Below are 18,942 nucleotides of genomic sequence, written 5' to 3'. Positions count from 1 at the left end.
AATAATCACATCATACTTTACTGGTAATATATACTAAACATGCATATGCAAATAATACTACACTAATACATATAAAAAATATTTTATCTTAGGTATCATTAGAAAAGGAACTTTACAATAATACTGAAAAATATCACACTGGTTTATATACAAATTACATTATCGTGATAGTTAAAAGAGCGCGAACGGGATAAAAATATATGGTGTAAACCGCTAACTTAATGAAAGTTTTTACTTATTTTTATATTTTTGCACTATTGCAACCGGTTTAGCAAAGGAACCGCGCAAGTGGTAAGATCGGGGTTGCCCTCAAGTTCTCTCTTCAAGACATAGCTTTGGCAACTTTCCCGGCCCACTTTCACTGATATGGGCATGTCAACAAACAAAATTTCAGATTTTAAAGTAGAGAAAACACTAAACTACAACACCAAAAACCTTAACATTCTCCGAAAGTGATGATTTTGGCCTGGAATAACATAATTGGCCCGCACTTTTTTGAAAATGTACGAGGCTATTCAGTAATTGTTAACTCTGCTGAATATATCAAAATACTAAGGTACCTGAGGCAAATAAAGCCCGGGAATAATAAGGTGACGATTTGAAAATCCCCGGTTCAAACTTTACTCACACATGCATCAGAGCGGTTGGTACTCCGCGACGTTGGCTGCTAGTAACGAACGATTTGTGCAGTTCTGCCCTACATAGCTCGGATTTATAACATTTCGATACAAGGAAATGTAAGTATTTTGATTTATCTGTTACTTAGCTATAAAGAAACGCAACGTTTTACTGAACATCAGATGTAATGGCTCATAGTTTATATCGTTTTAAGCGAATAATATGAGATTAAATTTTGTTTTAAATTTTTCAATTTAAATGAGGCCCGCCGGAATAGATCATTATCCTTATTAACATGGAGAATCACTCCATATTCCTCAGGAAGAAGAACGGCTACACAAAACCTCCTTCCGAAATTACCAGGAGTGAATGTACCAGCAAAAACAGGAGTTTTCATGACATGCACCAAATTAATAGATGAAAATATTGAAGCAATACAATCAAAATATTTCCGAGAAAAGAATGCTTCACTCATAGATTTACTGTTGAATAGCTGGAGCATATAAAGCGGGAAAACTAAATCTGAAGATTTATAAGACACTGATGGATTTAAAAAAGATTCAGATTTACTTTTTCAATCTTCGAGAAAAGTTATAAAGAAGAGTCACAGATGGATTACCACCCGTTAGGAAGTTTTCTGCCTTTTAGTGTCTAGCTATCTAGTTATTTTGTTATTTTATAACTTCTATAGGGTAGATTTTTGAATTCTACTATGTTGTCTGTTCTTGTATTTCTTAGTAATGAAGACTTAAAACTATTCTTTAAAGGTGATTGATACAAGTAACAGGATATATTCTTAATTGAAAAAATCTGATGATGGTTGCAAAAAAATGATAGCTAACTAGTAACAGAATCTGATAGTGATAAGTGTCATTGCAAGATCTCAAAAGAAAGACCAAATATAGAAATAAAAATAACTTGGTACGTATATTGTTGTGTTGAAAATTTTTCAGACAATTCAGTCCTTGTGATAAGGTGCTAATATAAATTTAAAACCATTACCAAGACCAAGAGGAAAGAATGGTACAAGTAGATAAGTTTTATTTTTCAGTTTCAAACATCAATGGAAATTACTTTTCCACCCAAAAGAATTTACCCTTTCATCTCTCGCACGGGGTGCTGTCGCTGTTCCAATAAGAAACATTTTTATGCAATCCAACAATCATTGCGGTGACAACTATAGTCTAAATGAGAACTTCGCTATGGAGGAATATTTACTGAAATTTAGAGGACGTTCCACAATATATTCCAAGTAAGCCGAGGTTGTATGATTAGGAAAGATTTGGTTACCTTAATTAACAACTAGATGTACCTTTCAAAGTAAGCTATAAGCCGAATGATGTAGTTACGCGATTATGTGCGTCTGGAAAGATCCTGACTTATTGTAATTGGTGTACAAGCATTCCAATAGCAGTAGAATTGTTAAAAAAATTTTTTGGCTTTCGTTACAAATTGCCATTGACTCCGGTGTGCTATTGTCGTAAACAGAGAAACATTACATGACAATAATGACACCACAATTGCTACAAATGAGCTAAAGTCAGAAATTCTTTTATTCTACAATGAACAGGAAGGTGGCGTGGACAGGGCCGACCAAATTTTAAGGATATATTCACCTTTGCCATTGAGATTTTTTTATGTGCAAGATACTTCTGGTTAATGTTAACCACAATTGGAATATAGGGTAATCACAATGTAACAAACAAAGACCTGAGTTTTTGGAATCGCTGGGTTTGAGCGTGATTCATGTTATTTTGAAAAAAGATTCTCACAACTAGGGTTACCCAAAGCTCTAAAGAGGATGTTGAATGCCCCTGGAACAAGCACCGAAGGAATGTCACCAGAAAAAAGTAACGCTGTATAGTTTGTCCACGTTTTAAAGACATTAAAACGTTGAGTCACTAAAATTTTTGTTAACAAACCATGTTTGCTATTCTTGGAAAATTTTAGTAGAAACGAACAAGTTTTTTTTTGGTTCTTTGAGGAGAAACCTCATTATGACTAATAAGGCTGCTGATTATAGCACTTTGTAAAATAATAATAGAATTGATTATAAAATCAACGTTTGGTGTGTCCACAACACCCCGCGAGTGCTCACGAAGCTAAAAATCACGCAAGTGATTGGGGGTTAAACTATTTCTGTTATAAACTTTATACCCCTCCATCACCTTGGTCCTAATTATCATTTGATTTGTATTTTTACAAACCACGATTGTAAAGTTACTCATTATAAAATTCATATTTCTCTCAGTCAAGAGCAGCATAGTTTGGCACAATATGTTTGGACATCCAATAATTACAATATGAATAAGTCTTATTTGTTAAGACGTCTTGTTGAACAATTAGTACTTTTTCGCCGATTAGATTTTCATCGATTACGCCATTCCAAACGTATTGGTAAAACAATCCTTGTATTGCAGAAAAGTATCTTCTTTGTTCCGGCGTCCTGGGTTCGTATCTACCTAAAATTAAAATTTTTCAATCAAAAAATAACTACAAAATCTCGTTGATAATTTAACATAAGTATATAATTCCTCAAAAACGCGTTACCCAATTTGCTATTAAAATATCCCTACCCCCCTTTTATATTTGAAACGATTAAATATAAACTAGTTAAGTTCGGAAACTGAATATTCTCGGCTATAAAATTTCTTACTAGTAATTGTAGATGACGTATGCGTCAAAGAAGACGGCATTGTGAATTTGTGGAAAATTAAACAGGTTTTTGTTGGAATCTATCTAGAAAAATCCGAACTACTTTGAAAATTAAAACGCAAAAAGATATTAAGTTTCATAAATTCTTAATCAGCATTCATTTAAATATAAATAGGGATTGTTGTTAATGCCATTTTAATGAATTTTGTTAATTCAGTTGTTGAGAGTTCATTCAACATTTGTAAAATTGTAACATGTTTTTGCGAATAAAGTTTTTTAGAAATAAAATTTCGAAAGTGAAATTTATAATTGGCGCAGTCAGTAGGATAAAAACTCGACACCGTATTTTAATAGATAGTGCGAAGACCTACGATCTAAGAGGAACAAGAAATAGGACTCGGCTTTCAAATAAATGCCAAGTTCCTTATTTCCTTGTATTTTTGCTTTAACTTTATCCTTATCTATTATTAAATTAATCTAGAGATAAATTATTAATTTTAAATTTTAAGAAGGAAATGGCTACTGCAAATCAAAAAACCCTTAAATGGGAATTATTTAAATTGAAGTTAGAGACCATTAAACCTTATATGATGGTGATATTAATACTTCAAACAAATGTATTAACAGATGCGAGAAATTAATCGAAACGTGTGCGATTTACAATGATACTGACATAAATACCCAGGATGGAATTAAAAACTTGGCTTAAAATAAATGTGGCGTTGATGTGATGCAGATAGAGGCGATTTAGATTGTATCTTAAAACAGTTAACTAGAACCAGACCATTTAAAAATGAAAATTTCATAGCATTTGGAAATGGACTACAATTGTTGAAAAGTAAAACAATACAAAGAATACCTAATGATTATAATGATAATGATAAAAAATTCCAATAAAGAACTGTGAGAAAACACCTTTATAGCAGGATGTTCAGGCACAATAAGAAACAATATGTATTTGAAGAAACCTAGTTCTTTAAGGCCGTTTGACATAACGCAATAAGACTTGCAAGAAATTGCATGCAAGTCTCTCAAAACAATTAAAAGTAAGAAGTTCCTAACCTCGAATTTTTACTAATATTTTGTACATAGTTTAATAATGAAAATAACGAAGCTAATTTTTACGAAAGTCAGCTGATCTGCATTGTATTGCATCATGTCAAGCGGCCTTTAGAGAAAGCAATGGATGGCATACGTTGATGAATTTGAGAATTTTGAGAAACTTTATTGGTAGTTTTATGAGCACAAAGTTCGAAACAATAATCATAATTTCAAGTTAAATTCGTAGTCAATAAGAAATGATCGAAATAATCAACATAATAATAAAAAGTCATTAAACAACCACCCGTATCATTATTAATATAATAATTATAACAGAATTCAATTTAATTATCCAAGAAATAATAATTATAATAACAACCAGTTTCCTAGTCAACCAATTATATAAGCCCTTTACTACAACAACGTCGTAATTATCCAACTAATTGCACATTTGGTCCGAGGAAAAATGTTTTCCGACCAAACCTACGTATAAATTACCAAAGCTAGAACCGATTTTGACGACATCGAGAAATTTTAATGATATACCCAATAGAAATAACAATATTACTAATAATAGATATTTCCAGACAAAATAAAAGCCCACATTTTACATCTGAAGAATTGTATAATATTGATTATGTTGACAAAAATGAGGAAATGGAAAAAATAGTGGATATTTTGAAAATTTTTTCGAGCCAGTTGTAGTGAATATTGCAGCTAATAATTCATTACCATATATTGAAATTAATAATCCTAAATTGAAATTTTTGATCGACACCGATAGTAATAAATCTTCGTACGACTCGTTTATCATTTAAACGTTGAAATTAAAACTTCATTAGTAAGTAGAACCTTCAGATTTCAACCTTTTAAACAATTCAATTATAATGGTACTATAAATTTCATATTATACAATTTTCATGACTTTTTTTATGGCATCATAGGTCTTGAAGATATGCTTCAAATGCATTTGAAAATTGATTTTAGTAATAAACATTTAGTTAGTAAACAAGTCTCAATCCCCATAAAATTTAGGTCACCAACTGACATAAAATTTTTATTTGATATTGTTCCAACGGAAAAATTATCAAGAGCTTTATTAGTAAATGTAATAAATGGAGAAATTTTGATAAATAAAACATATTTCCTTCTGAAAATTCACAATATGCAATTCATAATGTTGATCATTCAACTGAAATAAGAAAGAAAATAGAAGAAAATAATATAAAAAAATATAATACAATGTTATACAAATAATACTAATAATTTGCACAACTCAAATAAATCAATACAAAAAAAGATATAAGTAAATTGATCATATGAATTCATAAGAAAAATGTAATATAATTAAATTAAGTGAAAAATTTTCGTTTACGTTTACTTCGAAAATAAAACATTATTTTAAAACAGCAGATGAAATTGCAGTGCAGTAAATTTGGGTAACTTTGATCTATTTTTAAACTTTACATTGTCATAACTTTTAAACCAAATGTTATAAATGTTTGTTCTTAGTTTTATTTTGCAGATCTATATTGGTTCTTTCAACTTTGAAATTAGCAAAAAGGTGAAGGGTTTATAAATCCATTATTTTTAATAGGGTGGCCAAAGTTAGACCGACAAGTTAGGTTACTTTGGCCACACATTGTTTTATTTAGAAAACGAAAGGACACGCAGGGAAATGGGGGACTTTAGCCATGGTTATGATTGCCAAATAGGTTTTTGTTATTTTTCAGGCTTTTGGGCATATAAGCATAGCAGAAATTGAAGGAGCAAAATGTTTTATAATGATTTTAATTGCAAAATAGAAGAACATTATTTGGAAAAAATAATAATAAATAGAATTAACATTCTTTGGTTAAGAAAATGGAAATAAATAACATTCTTTGCTAAATAAATCGAGACATTCCAAACTGTAGCTAAGACTAGTTTAGGAGGAGTATTTTTCCATTTACGGTATCTTAAAGAAACCTCTCTTGGATGGTATAGGTTCCTCTATGACCTGCAAAATCTCTTCTTCTGCGTACCAGATAACGTCGTTTGGCGTGGACCATTTCCACTGTAACAATCCACTAGGTGCAAGAGATTTTATTTTATATTGCTTCACATTTTTCTGAATAATTTTCACGATATTTCCAAGATAAATCTTTTTCTCGAATAAAAACAGAACAAACTTTCGACTCTGAGTTCTTCGTTACATCCAGTTCTTGTATTTTCACTTTCAAGTTCTCCGAAGTCTTGGTCTCCTTCCGTTTGAAGGGAAATAATAAATAGTGTGATAGTGGCTACACCATGGTACATAAGTTCCTTTCATAAAGGATGAATCCAACAAGCCAAGACGTCACATTATGAACAACACAAAAACAACCTAATAGAGAAGCTAGACATCAATGATCCCGCCACAAGAAGATTTGCTAGAACCTGGCACCAAGATCTACTTCAAAATTAAGCTAAAATAGAAATGTCCAAAGCTTGTAAAACATTTACTCAATAATCTGTAATTATGTAGACTGTAAATCAAGCAATATGTCACAAAAATAATGGAATGGAACGTTTTAATACGTACCTAAAATCGCGTCTATATCAGAGTCAATATCGGCAATGTTTAGTTCCAATCTGGTCTGAGTAACTACATAAAATGGCACTGATTTCATCTGACTAGATAGAGCGAACAACGGACAAACAATTCTAATGTCCGATATCATTCGACTCAAACCTTCGTAAGTTAAAGGATACATTTTCAAAACATCTTCCAAAAATGTAGTTTTAGATAAAAAAGATTCCGTAATGTGTTCTTTAATCATATCTTTGGTCCATGTTTTGTGTTTCATCAGTAATTTTTTAGAGCTACCTGAATGAGCTGTTGTTCCTATAACTAAACTAACGGGTAATTCGCTATCTGAACTCCATACTTCGTGAGGATATCTTCTTAATATGTGGCCGTCCAAAGCCTAAAAGCAACAAATTAGTTCAAGAGTTAAAGTTAAAGTGTAAAGTTAAAATTATAAAACCGGCCGTAAGATACACTCATGAGTGAGACCTTAGCATTTAAGACTTTCCAAGTTAGTTGAAAAAATTGTATATTGGATGTTTTTTAAGGCAGATTATTTGAAATATATATTAAACCCAAAATTAATGATTTGAATTTTGGAAACAGAAAAAATCGTGCGCTGTCATGAAAAGGAATTACATTGATTAACTGTACGTATGTGGGCACTCTCACAGTAGATCTAATGTTTCCTAGCTCGCCTTGTATATTATAAAAAAAAACAAGAGGAATTTTTCTATAATAGTATCTATCATCAAGGTTCGATATTTTTATACGTTCCCATTCCAAAAATGTACATAGTATGAATTTCTATATTGTTACTTAAAAAAATTTGCTTCAAGTTTCACCCTGTATAACTCCTTCGAGAGTGGAATTGAAGATTTGCAATAGGCATATTAATTCAGGTCCACGTTTTGTTTATTGAATGATGTGATGAAGCCATCGATTTCTCTTGAAATATTGGATATATTTTTTTATACATACATGTCGGGAATTTGTTGAAAATTTTTTAGTTTTTTATAAAAAAATTGAATATATGGGCATATTATGAAGGTATATGTTGAGATTATGGATTAGGTAATGCTGTTGTGTGAGAAGATTCCGAAAATCATATCAGATTTTGAATCGGAGGTATTGTTTTTCGGGAAATCGAATTTTTATAACATTTCCCGAATTTTTCTCTTTCTTTAACTGATATCGTTTTTGGAATTCTCATATAAAAAAAAAACTTTTTGTGTAATTTGATGGGAATCAGAGACAAAAGTTTGTTTCCATTTTCATTCTTAACGTGTAACCTTTGAAACGTTAAATTTTGTTTCAAAAGTCCAAATTAAATGTTTTATAACTCGCCTTGTTTAAAAACGTGAAACCGGTTGTAATTTTTCTATGATCGTATCTATGTTCTTCTTCCGATTTTTCCATGTTACAACGTTCCTATTCCAAAACTGTAGATACTATAGAATTTTTAAGTGTTATTTTTAAGAAAAAAAAATTGCAAGTTTCACCCTGTATAATTCTCTCAAGAATGGTACTGAAGAAATACAATGGAAATATTAAATAAGGTACAAGTTTTGTCTACCGAATGATGTGAGAAAGCCATCGATTTCTCTAGAAGTACCAAATATATCGAATTTTTTACACAAGCATGTTGGAAATTTTTGAAAATTTTCATGTTTTTTATAAAAAAAGTTGAAAATATGAGTTTATTATGAATGAATTCCTTGGTTCCTTGAAAATGTTAAAATAAAAAATTCAAATACAATAAAGAAAACGAAATACTCACCAACCATTCATGTCTATTTTCTGGAACTTCGTCTGCTAAAGGTAAATCAGGTTGAGGCTTCCTCCACGTATCTTCTACGGCAGTGATCAACTTCACGGCATCCAAATTTCTCAAACAGTCTACATCTTTACATTGTACGGACTCAAGGTAACTGTAATTATCCTTTTGGAATTTTTTTATATCTTTTTTAGGATAAATGGCACCACCAGAGCAAGCCCACGCTTTTTTAAAATATTTACTAGCCCCGTGCATCGCGGTAAGAGCAGTAACAAGAGTTGCTCCTGCCTTATGTCCTAATATTGTAACTGAATCTTTATTTCCACCAAAATGTTCGATATTAAGTTGCACCCATTTTAGACTTAACACTATATCACTCAAGCCGTAATTACCCGATGTTCTTGAACGATCCGATTCGGATAGAATCTCTAAACCGAGAAATCCCAAAGCACCCATCCTAAAATTCGGTCTTACAAAAACCACGTCCCTTGATCGGGCGTATCTTGCAGACGGTCTCAGTTTTCCGGGAGACCCACCCATTAGACTATCAGCTCCGATCAAAACAATAACTGGTAATGGGTTATCATAACGTACATAAGGTGTGATGATATCAAGAGTTAGACAATCCTCTTTGCCAATTATCGTACCGTTACTTAGTAACTGAATACAAACATCGCTGGAATTATGCGCTACAAATGTATTATTCCAACAGTACTTCAAATTATCTAACGGTTGAGCATATTTAAAACGTAATTCATTTATGGGTGGTCTGGCATATGGAATACCACGAAAACTAAAGGCACTGTCTTCAACTAACCTATAAAAAATAATGCCTATTTATATTTCAATAAAATAGAAAACAATGAGGTCTAAAATTAACGGACATTAACCATTTTTACTTTAAGACGATGACTAGATGGTGATTTTTATAGGAAACAAGATAACAAAAAAGAAACTAGGCAAAAATACAATTAAAACTCATGGTGCTTTCCACCAAGCGTCTACAGAGCTGAATTACTCACTTTTGCGTTCCACATATCGACCAAAATCGTTAAAAATAATTCTACGTACCAAGGACTACAGCGTGAAAAAATATGCATCCGCCAGGAGCTTGAGTGATCGAAAACGTGTTGTATTGATAAGTAAACGTGATCAACGACTCGAGGGCCCAAAGATTGCAGATCAGATGAATGAATCTAGGATTCTCCCTTTGAGCACTTCTACAGTTAAAAGGAGGTTGGACTGTTTGGAAGGGTGGAATTATAGAAACCTCTTTTAATACGTTAAAATTAAATTAAGAGGTTGCAGTGAGCTAAATATAAAAATTGGGAGTTTTATGGAGTGATAAGTCGAAGTTTGAGGTTTTTGTGTCTAAGAGAAGAGTATTCGTGCGCAGGTTAATGAATTAATGTGTATTCCCGACTGTAAAACACGGCGTGATGGTTTTGGTTTTCGGATGTTTTAGAGTAAGGGAGACTGGAGACCTGGTGAAAATAGAAGAGATTGTGGAAAAAATATTTATATCTCTGATTGGTAGAAAATTTATCTTCCAGCATGTCAACGATCCCAAGCATTCTTCGAAGCTAAGCAGATAGTTTTTGGAAGAAGTGGAAAGGAAGACTGTACTGAATGTAATGATTTAGCCGTCACATTCGCCCGACCTTAACCCGATTAAGTTGTGAGAAAAATTGGACAGGGAAATCGTCCAATCGAGGTGGTTACTCCATAAAACATAAAAGTCCACAAATTGGTTTTATCTAATCGTAAATTGCGTGAGGTAACTGAGGCCGTAAAAATATTAGAAGGCTGTGTTTACAATTATGCATGAAAATTTGACCACAATCTCTTTTTACGTCGTGACTTGGCAATAAGTTTTGGCGTCTCTTGATCAGCAACTGCCATAGTTTCTTTCGTCAGAAAGTTTTTTGCTAAACTGAATTGGAAATCAGTATTTGGTATATTCTTTTTTGTTATTCTTTTATAAAGACTATGGGCATTTACTATTTCTGTACCAAATACCAGCTCAATAGCAATTTTCTTATGCCCCTTCAACGTCCTTCTCAAAGAAATGTTGTAACTTGCCATTTGATCTGACAGATCTATAGAAGATTTGTCTTTGTTATAGTCGAGCAAGGCTATTTTGGGTCCTGGGGAAAATTTTGGTTGGGAATTAATCTGTTAAAGATATTGCTGATTTCGATACAAAATTGTGAAAAATATTATATACTTTTATTTACATATATGTTTCATAAATAAATTTTATGATTTTCACGTGATCTTTTTTGGGATTATGTATGTAGAATTTTTTGAAAATATATTTTTTTTGCATTTACATCTTAATTTTAATTGCTTTTCTTGTATTTCGTAGTTATTATTATTATTATTTTGGTGGTGGTGGTATAACGATAATGATTGCAAGATTTTTGTTTCAGAATTATATAAAAAAAAGTATTTCGTTACTTCATCACCTCACTGTATAAAAACTCTACCTACATACAATATGAAATATAAGTTTTAAGAAAAACCAACTTGGACGATCACCAAAACGACAAAACTTAAATAATATCATTAATTTTCTATCTTTCAACTACATGAAAACTGATAACAAACCGTACATGCAATTTGTTTAATTTTTATCTATTTTCTTTAAACAATATTTTGATCTTTACTATTTGTTAAATAACACTTTCCCCTCGATGCTTTCTTTGTATCTCAAATCCCCTTCTACATAATAGTTAAGTTACATAAAGATAATGTCAAACATTATATCGATCTTGATAATGAAATAAAGCATTTTTGATGAGCACCTTTAATCACAGCATTCAGAATTCTGCCAGCTTAAGAAAATTGAAGACAACACATGTAATCAAATCCCCAACTGAAACTTTGTTAATATTTTTTCTTTTGCATTTGATTCCTTTACATTTGGACGATATTCAATTTCTTCACGCGTTAACACCAAGGCATTATTCACAAAAAACTCCATTTTCAATTTAAGTATTAATTCAAAGACACTCATCCTTTGTCTTTAAAACTGTACCATTTTTGACAGTCGTTTTCGAAAATAATTTTGTCTTTAGCTTGTTGAAGATCCTTTATCTTCAACAATCTTTATATCCATTTGATGTCATCTTCAATTGCTAATGAATTTATAAATTACCACATGTAAGTTCGATACAAACAATTGGCATTGGGGTTGTATTTTACATTTCCTTATAGCCTCTTAAAAGCTTCTCATCTTTCATGAGAATTTGTTACTGTCTATTGAAAACCTAATTGATACTTATTTCCTTTGGTTATTTTTTTCAGGGCTGAAAGCACCCAGGAGTTGCTGGAAGCCAAATCTGAAGAATATGGTCAGTAGAACAATTCAAAGTGCAATTCATTAAATTTGATCACAATTTTAATTGACTCATTTCATTTTCAAGTGGTCTAATAAAGTAGACTAATAGTCACTGTTAAATAAACAATATACTGTGTCCATATTGAAATACAGGTACTATTAAGATGGCTTTTATTTAGTTGTGCAGTGCTGAAACTGTTTACTTTCTAAATAGCTGCAATCAGCACTCTTAATTAACAATTCATTGCTGTTTTTGTTCCCCCCTGAGGAAGTGCAGCATCTATTAAAACAAGGCAGTATCTACTCTTGAATTCGCTGTATAGTTTTCCATCTCAATGATCATGACTTTTTAATGTTCTCTTTCTTTTGGACATCCATCCATCGATAAGCATCAATTATCAATTAACACCCTTGGGCCTTTCTTGTCATGTGTTGTTTAAAAATGACTAGATATTGTTCACTTTAGAAATTCCAACCAACCATTTAAGGGAATAAGTTCAAAATTTGACTATGTTGTTCAAAAGTATGATTTGCAGATCCACAATCAATGCAATCCACACAATGGACAAAATAGTCGAAAAAACATAGGAACTCGATAGAGAGCTAAACATAATCTTTATAGATTTTAAAAGCGCGTTTGACTCAATAAATAGACCAAAAATTATAGATGCTTTAGAAACACTAAAGGTACCCAAAAAATACAAGATATTAATCCATATTATATTACAAAACAAGGAAGTCAAAGTGGGGTATATGGGAACACTAATAGAAAAAATAAAAATAAACGAAGAATCCAAACAAGGCGACTCCATCTCTCCAGCCCTGTTTAATATAATTTTGGAAAACGTAATGAGGAAAGCAAAATAACAAATCAAATACAAGCAGTAGCATACGAAGAAGATATAACTGTTGAGAGTACTACATTTATATTTATGCGCATGTGTAACGTTGTGCTAAGAGCGCATGATCTCTTGTATTTGTTCAAGAGCTCATGCGCACGACGCGTGACTGGACAGGTTCCAGTTCTATGTAAGAAGTTCTTTTGTACGGATGTTTCTTTTATTGTTCTTATTAACCGGCTATAAAGCCTTTTTTATGACGAGTGATTTGTTTGATTAACGACGTACCTTAACATGGTGGAAGAGTTCCGTGGTTGAAAAAGTTAATTGTTTAATTAAAATTATTAGACAATATCCAGTGTACGAAAGAAAGAAATGGCGAAAAACGGTAACATAGCTATACCAGTGTTTGAAGGAGAAGACTATGGCGTGTGGAAAAAGCGTCTTATGTTATTTTTAGAATCAGAAAAATTTGATGAAGCTGTGAAGCGAGCGAAAATGGTAAATGATAAAGAAATTCGGGATGAAAATAATTTAAGCCAGGAACTATATATATAGTGCTATTTCGAATAAACAAATGGAATTTGTTTGTGAAGGAACAACTGCATGTGATATAGGTAAAACATTTGATAATCTATGTATGAAAGAATCATCAACATTTCAAATTATTTGTCGAAATAAATTGGAAAGGATAAGATAAAAAAACTATAGTGAATCCGCGACATTTTTGGTGACTTTGAAAAATGTGTAAGCGACTTGAAAAGCGCAGGTTCGAAAGTGTCTGTAAAGGAGAAACATAATTATATGTTGAATACTCTGCTTGATTAATATAGTTATATCGATGATATGATTGACACTTTACAAGATCAGAAACAGCCGATTACGTTAAAAGTAAAATTTAAATGACCGAGGTTATATAAAAAAGGATTGTTAAAATGGTGATCAAACACTAAGAGGAAGAGGCACATGGCGAACGCCGCGTGGCCGGAAGAGGAAGTTGCGGTGTAGCGCATGACAACGAGGATAGAAATGTGAAGAAAGAAACAGTGCGTGGGTTACAACGGTTGCGCACCATGAGGCTCACAATGTTGAATTAAATGATGTAAGTATGAAATACAATGGCTTTTAGACAGTGGTTATACGGATCACATAATTAATAATGAAAAATTATTCGATAAATGTACGGTATTAAAAGAACCAGTAAATGTTTATTTAGTCGATAATAGGATTGTAAAGGCCACAAAAATCGGTGATGTCAAAAGCTTTTTTAATGCGTTTGGTCAAAAACATTTAGTAGATATGAAAAATGTGTTTTATGTGAAGTCAAATTTAATAAGTGTTTCTAAAGTTACAGAAAATAATACCATAATATGTAAAGGAATTATTGATTTGAAAGTAAAGTAACATCAGTATCTCTCAAAAATAATGGCTTATATTTTATGAAAAGTGATGTTTTATGTGTAAATATAGCAAATAAGAATATAAATAATATGAGCGAAAAAGAAAAATGGCACTGTTTGTTAGGCTATGCAAATTTTAAATACTTGTGTTTTGTCAAAAAATCAGCTGTTAAATTGTATTTCAAGGAAACTTAAATCTGAGTATATGAAATGTAAAATGAGTATTGAAAAAAAAATAAGTAATGTTCCATTTGAAAATAATAAAGAGAAAGCCAAAGAAATTTTAGAAATTATTCATACTGATGCCTGTGGACCGTTTAAAACTACTGGAGTTCTAGGTGAAAAATATTTCATATTTATTGATGATTACTGTAACACTGCTAAATTATATGTAATGAAATTCAAAGAAGAAGTGTATGACTGTTTGTTTGAGCATGTGAATGAGAGTGCAAATTTGTCTGGGAAAAGGGTTCAATTTTTGAGTTGTGATAATGGAACGGAATATTTGAATGGTAAGGTTTTGCAAAAGAAAGAGGCTTAGTTATAAATAATTGTCCAGCCTATGTACACAAATTAATTGGAACAGCAGAACGTTTCAATAGAATGATTATGAATATTTGGAGAATTGCTTATTAGACGAAGCAAACGTACATAAGAGATATTTGCCTGAAATAGTGTGTGCAGTAACTTATTTAAAGAATCGAACGTTAACTAATTCGATTGAAAGAAAAAGTAAAAAACTCAATGTTTCAAATTAGTAAAGTTTTTGTAAGAAAACCCGAACAGAAAAAAAAACGGTTTTTGGTATAGTGAAGTTTTGTATTAAGTACTTTTAAATAATAGAGTTGTAGTTGCTAGACACGTAGATATTATCGAAGAAATTGTAAAATATATAGGTTTGAATAGAGATGAATTTGAATGTTATAGTGTAAGCAATTATTTGAAAATTGAAAATCTTGACAATAACTTGCCTGATGATAGCTTAGTAAATAGAGATCAGTAGAGAGTGTGAATCTTCAAATAAATCATAAATTTGAGCGATCGAAAAAAAATCCACCGAAATTTATTGTTTATGTTGTACCTACTATTTTTGTAGCATAAATGTACCTTGAACATTTAGGAGGCGTTTGAATCAGAAGAAAGTCAATTTTGGAAAAAGTAATAAACAAAGAAATTGATTGTTTAAATAAAAGTGAGGTTTGGAAATTAGTCGGAAATGTAGAAAATAATAAAGTTTTGTATATAAAATGGATATATTGAAAAAAGTCTGATAATACTTATAAAGTTAGATTAGCGGTTTTCCACAAACTGACGATATTGAGGATGTTCACCTGTAGCTAGAATGCTAGCTCTAAAAATCTTGTTAAAAAAATGGATATAGGAACACAGTAAGGTGTACTGAAGCTTACGTCAAACAACACAAGGTTATGAGGATGACCTAAATAAGGTTTGTAAACTAGTTTACCTTTATATGGGTTAAAAGAGAATTAAGAGCTCAGTATGAGTGTCTTGATAAATTCTTAGTATTGAATTTGTTAAAAGTAATGTTGACTCTTGTATATATGTACTTGAGGATAGAAATAAAACTGTCTATTTGTTAATTTAAGTTGATGATAAATTGATCGGTGGCAAAGATAGAAACTATTTAAAGAAAATTAAAACATTGCTATCTGAAAATGAAAGATGAAAGATCTTGGTATTATAAAATAAAAAGAGTACCTACCTTGGAATTATATATTTTGATGTGTATCATAAGGAAATGAAATTAAACCAGACCAAATATGTTGAGTCATAGAATATAGTAAATTATATAATACACCAATGGAAGTTAATTTAAAAATTCAGAAGCCTGATAATTGTGAGAAAAATATAAAGTAAAGAAATTTAATTGGGGCTTTATTATATATAAGCTCGGCTACGAGGCCTGATTCAAGTTTTAGAGTTAATTATTTGAATAGATTTCAAAACTGTTATGATGAAATACACTTTAAATATGCTTTTCAAATTTTGAAGTATTTATATTTAACTAGAGATTTGGAGTTCTTTATAGGAATTAAAATGTATATCTTATTGATTATAAGAATAATGTGAGTACAATATAAATGTACGTAAGTGTGTTGAGGGTACTACATTTATATTTGTGGGCATGTGTATCAATGTAAAGAGAGCGCAAGACCTCTTGTATGTGTGGAAGAGCTCAAGCGCACATGTGCCTTGACAGGTCCCAGTTCTATGTAAGATGTTCTCTTGTTCTTATTAACAGGCAATAAAGCCTTTTTTAATCCTTATTGATTTGTTTGATTAACCACGTACCTTGACAGTAACAATATTGATTAATACAAGAGAAGAACAAATAGAGGCAATCAACAGAAGCAGGAAAAGTCGATCAAGAAACCAAAAAACACAAAATACATAAAGACAGCAAGACAAGATGAAAGATAACCATGGGTGGACCATCTACAGACACAGGAAACGTATTTGAAACTGTATTCTTGTTCATTATCTAGGAATAACAATGGGACAGATGACTCAAAAAAAGAATAAGAGAGACAATACAAATTCTCGGACCAAATATTACAAAAGATGAGGAAAGAAGATTAGAGAAAAATAAAGAAATAACAGAAGAACTGGTAGAAGAAAATATAATAAGGTATATAAAAACACAAAGACTAAATTGAGGTTAACACAATGGATATCCCTGTGACCAAGAGGAAGACCGGACACCTGGAATAACCAAATCTAAGAGTATACCAAAATCTTAGAAATAGTAGAATGGAAAGCAAAATGCAGGAACAGAAAAGAATAGAGAAAGCTGACAAACAAAGCCAGGACCAAAAAAAACTAACAAAAAGAACAAAGGGAGTAATCCACCCCAATAAAGAGATTTAAAGGCGCACAAAATGCAAGCCATACTCCAAGAGATTGAGCGGCATAATAATGATGATTTGCAGATCCACAATTTATTAATTGATGGTATGCCTTACAGATAAAATGTGCTCAATGTTTATATTGGAAAAGCTTTATATTCGATAAAAATTCTAAAGCAGTATCCACAATTTTTGGTAATATTTACATCTCATATTTTAAGTTGTATATTATGGCCCAAACCCAGAAATTCGATTGGAAAGATTGTAATTTCTGCTAGGGAATCTGGATAAAATATTCATGCATGCAATTTAATTATGCAGAGTAATATCAATTATAAAATTCTACAAGCTATAACTACGATTTCCAGATATTAACAATTACCCCTCAACTTTTCCACATCCAGTTTGTGCTATCACAGGAGGTCCATACTCCGAATATATTTTGATATGTTTTTCTCCCGAGAATGTCAGGATAATGATGATAATAATAATAACCAGAGATAAAAAAAATGCACCTAAAGGCAATAAAAATTGGAAGATATAGTATGAATGTGAAGATAAATTATTGTTAACTTACTAATAGCAGCTTTGTAGGTATTTAGTTTGGTCATCATTAATTCAGTTTTAGATTGCTCCTCAACTTCTTTAATTACTTCATCATTTGCAGATCCAACATTTTTGATTTGTTCACCAAGCTTACTTTTTGAAGTCTGATTGCCCATTTCTTCAACTGAACCTTTACTTTCATCTTTTGTTGTATTTTCCATTTTCTTATGTTGTCACGTCAAATAAGCATATATTTCTTATAAATCTTTCATTTTAAATTCATTCTGAAAGTGTAATTACATCAAGGATTATAGAAGTTAATGAATAAAAAATTAAAAACACATAATCATAATCAATTTTAGGAATAACAATTGTAATCTCTGTTTGCAAAATATTATAAATGAAAGTTCTACAAGTTTTATGGACATTCAAAATAATTAATTTTAAATTGTTGTACAACTCATTGAACAATTAGAAGCATTTGTCCCAATAAATCCCAATCAATCATTTAATTTTTTTTTTTAATTTTGAAATATTTTTAAAGTTCCTTAGTGTTACAGAATGATAAAAGAACAAAAGATATGTATTTTTACTTACCCTGGAATTCTTGTTTTTTTTTCACTCTTTAGTAAGGTTATGTTAAAGCTCACAATAATGGAAAATGTATTTTTCATTTATTTATTATTGAGATAAAACTATATCTATTTAAATTTTAAATACCTTATTACATGGACAATTTTTCCAATTTCTTTCTTTAATATAATACACATTAGCAAAATTTTTCATATGTATTTCCAGTGTACTCCCAATAAATTTAGAGAAAAAAATATTTTGCAATAAGACTGAATAGATATATTATTTTACATTTTATATATGATTGACAGTTATGAAGCTTTGTATTTTAGGCTGTTGCTAATCATACTATTATCGTATGAATGGAAAAAAATCATTCATTCCATAGTTTTATGAATAAAAATTTCTTTAAAACTAAAAAATTAAGTCACAACTGTGAAAATGTGTGCTTATATTTGAATAATTATATATTTATTTAATTATTATAATGAATGAAGAGTTTCGAGTGGCATTAATGCTTTACTTGCTTTTAAAATGTTCGACCACAAATTTTATATTAAAAATAATAAATTTATTTTCATGAGAATTTAAATATATTAACAAAAAATTATAACGCTCTAAGCGATACTTGCTTTCATTATATTGTTAAGATTATTTTGAAATAACATTAAATCGTACTCATAGGTTCAATTCAAACAAAATAATCTATTAATTTGAGAAAACAATTTCATACGT

The 18,942-nt window shown here is 30.8% G+C and overlaps 1 protein-coding gene across 3 annotated transcripts; it reads right to left on the bottom strand.

The window, feature by feature from the left end:
- Nucleotides 1–2: 2 nt before the first annotated feature.
- Nucleotides 3–18,522, bottom strand: LOC130896352 (neurotactin). 3 transcript variants are annotated; one of them, XM_057804368.1, is made up of 6 exons: nt 18,232–18,522; nt 17,666–17,918; nt 17,471–17,603; nt 8,643–9,456; nt 6,878–7,262; nt 3–3,080 (listed from the first exon to the last, which is right to left on the bottom strand). In XM_057804368.1, the coding sequence occupies exons 2-6, from the start codon at nt 17,853–17,855 to the stop codon at nt 2,866–2,868; spliced, it is 1,737 nt and encodes a 578-aa protein (XP_057660351.1). In that variant the 5' UTR covers nt 17,856–17,918; nt 18,232–18,522; the 3' UTR covers nt 3–2,865. The 3 variants fall into 3 exon arrangements, with proteins under 3 accessions (XP_057660351.1, XP_057660352.1, XP_057660353.1); XM_057804369.1 differs by having other exon boundaries at nt 17,666–17,899; nt 18,232–18,514; XM_057804370.1 differs by having other exon boundaries at nt 18,355–18,514.
- Between the last annotated feature and the right edge of the window lie 420 nt (nt 18,523–18,942).

Source organism: Diorhabda carinulata, chromosome 7 (assembly GCF_026250575.1).
Source record: "Diorhabda carinulata isolate Delta chromosome 7, icDioCari1.1, whole genome shotgun sequence".
Classification (NCBI taxonomy): Eukaryota; Metazoa; Arthropoda; class Insecta; order Coleoptera; family Chrysomelidae; genus Diorhabda; species Diorhabda carinulata.
This window is presented reverse-complemented; position numbering and strand designations above follow the sequence as displayed.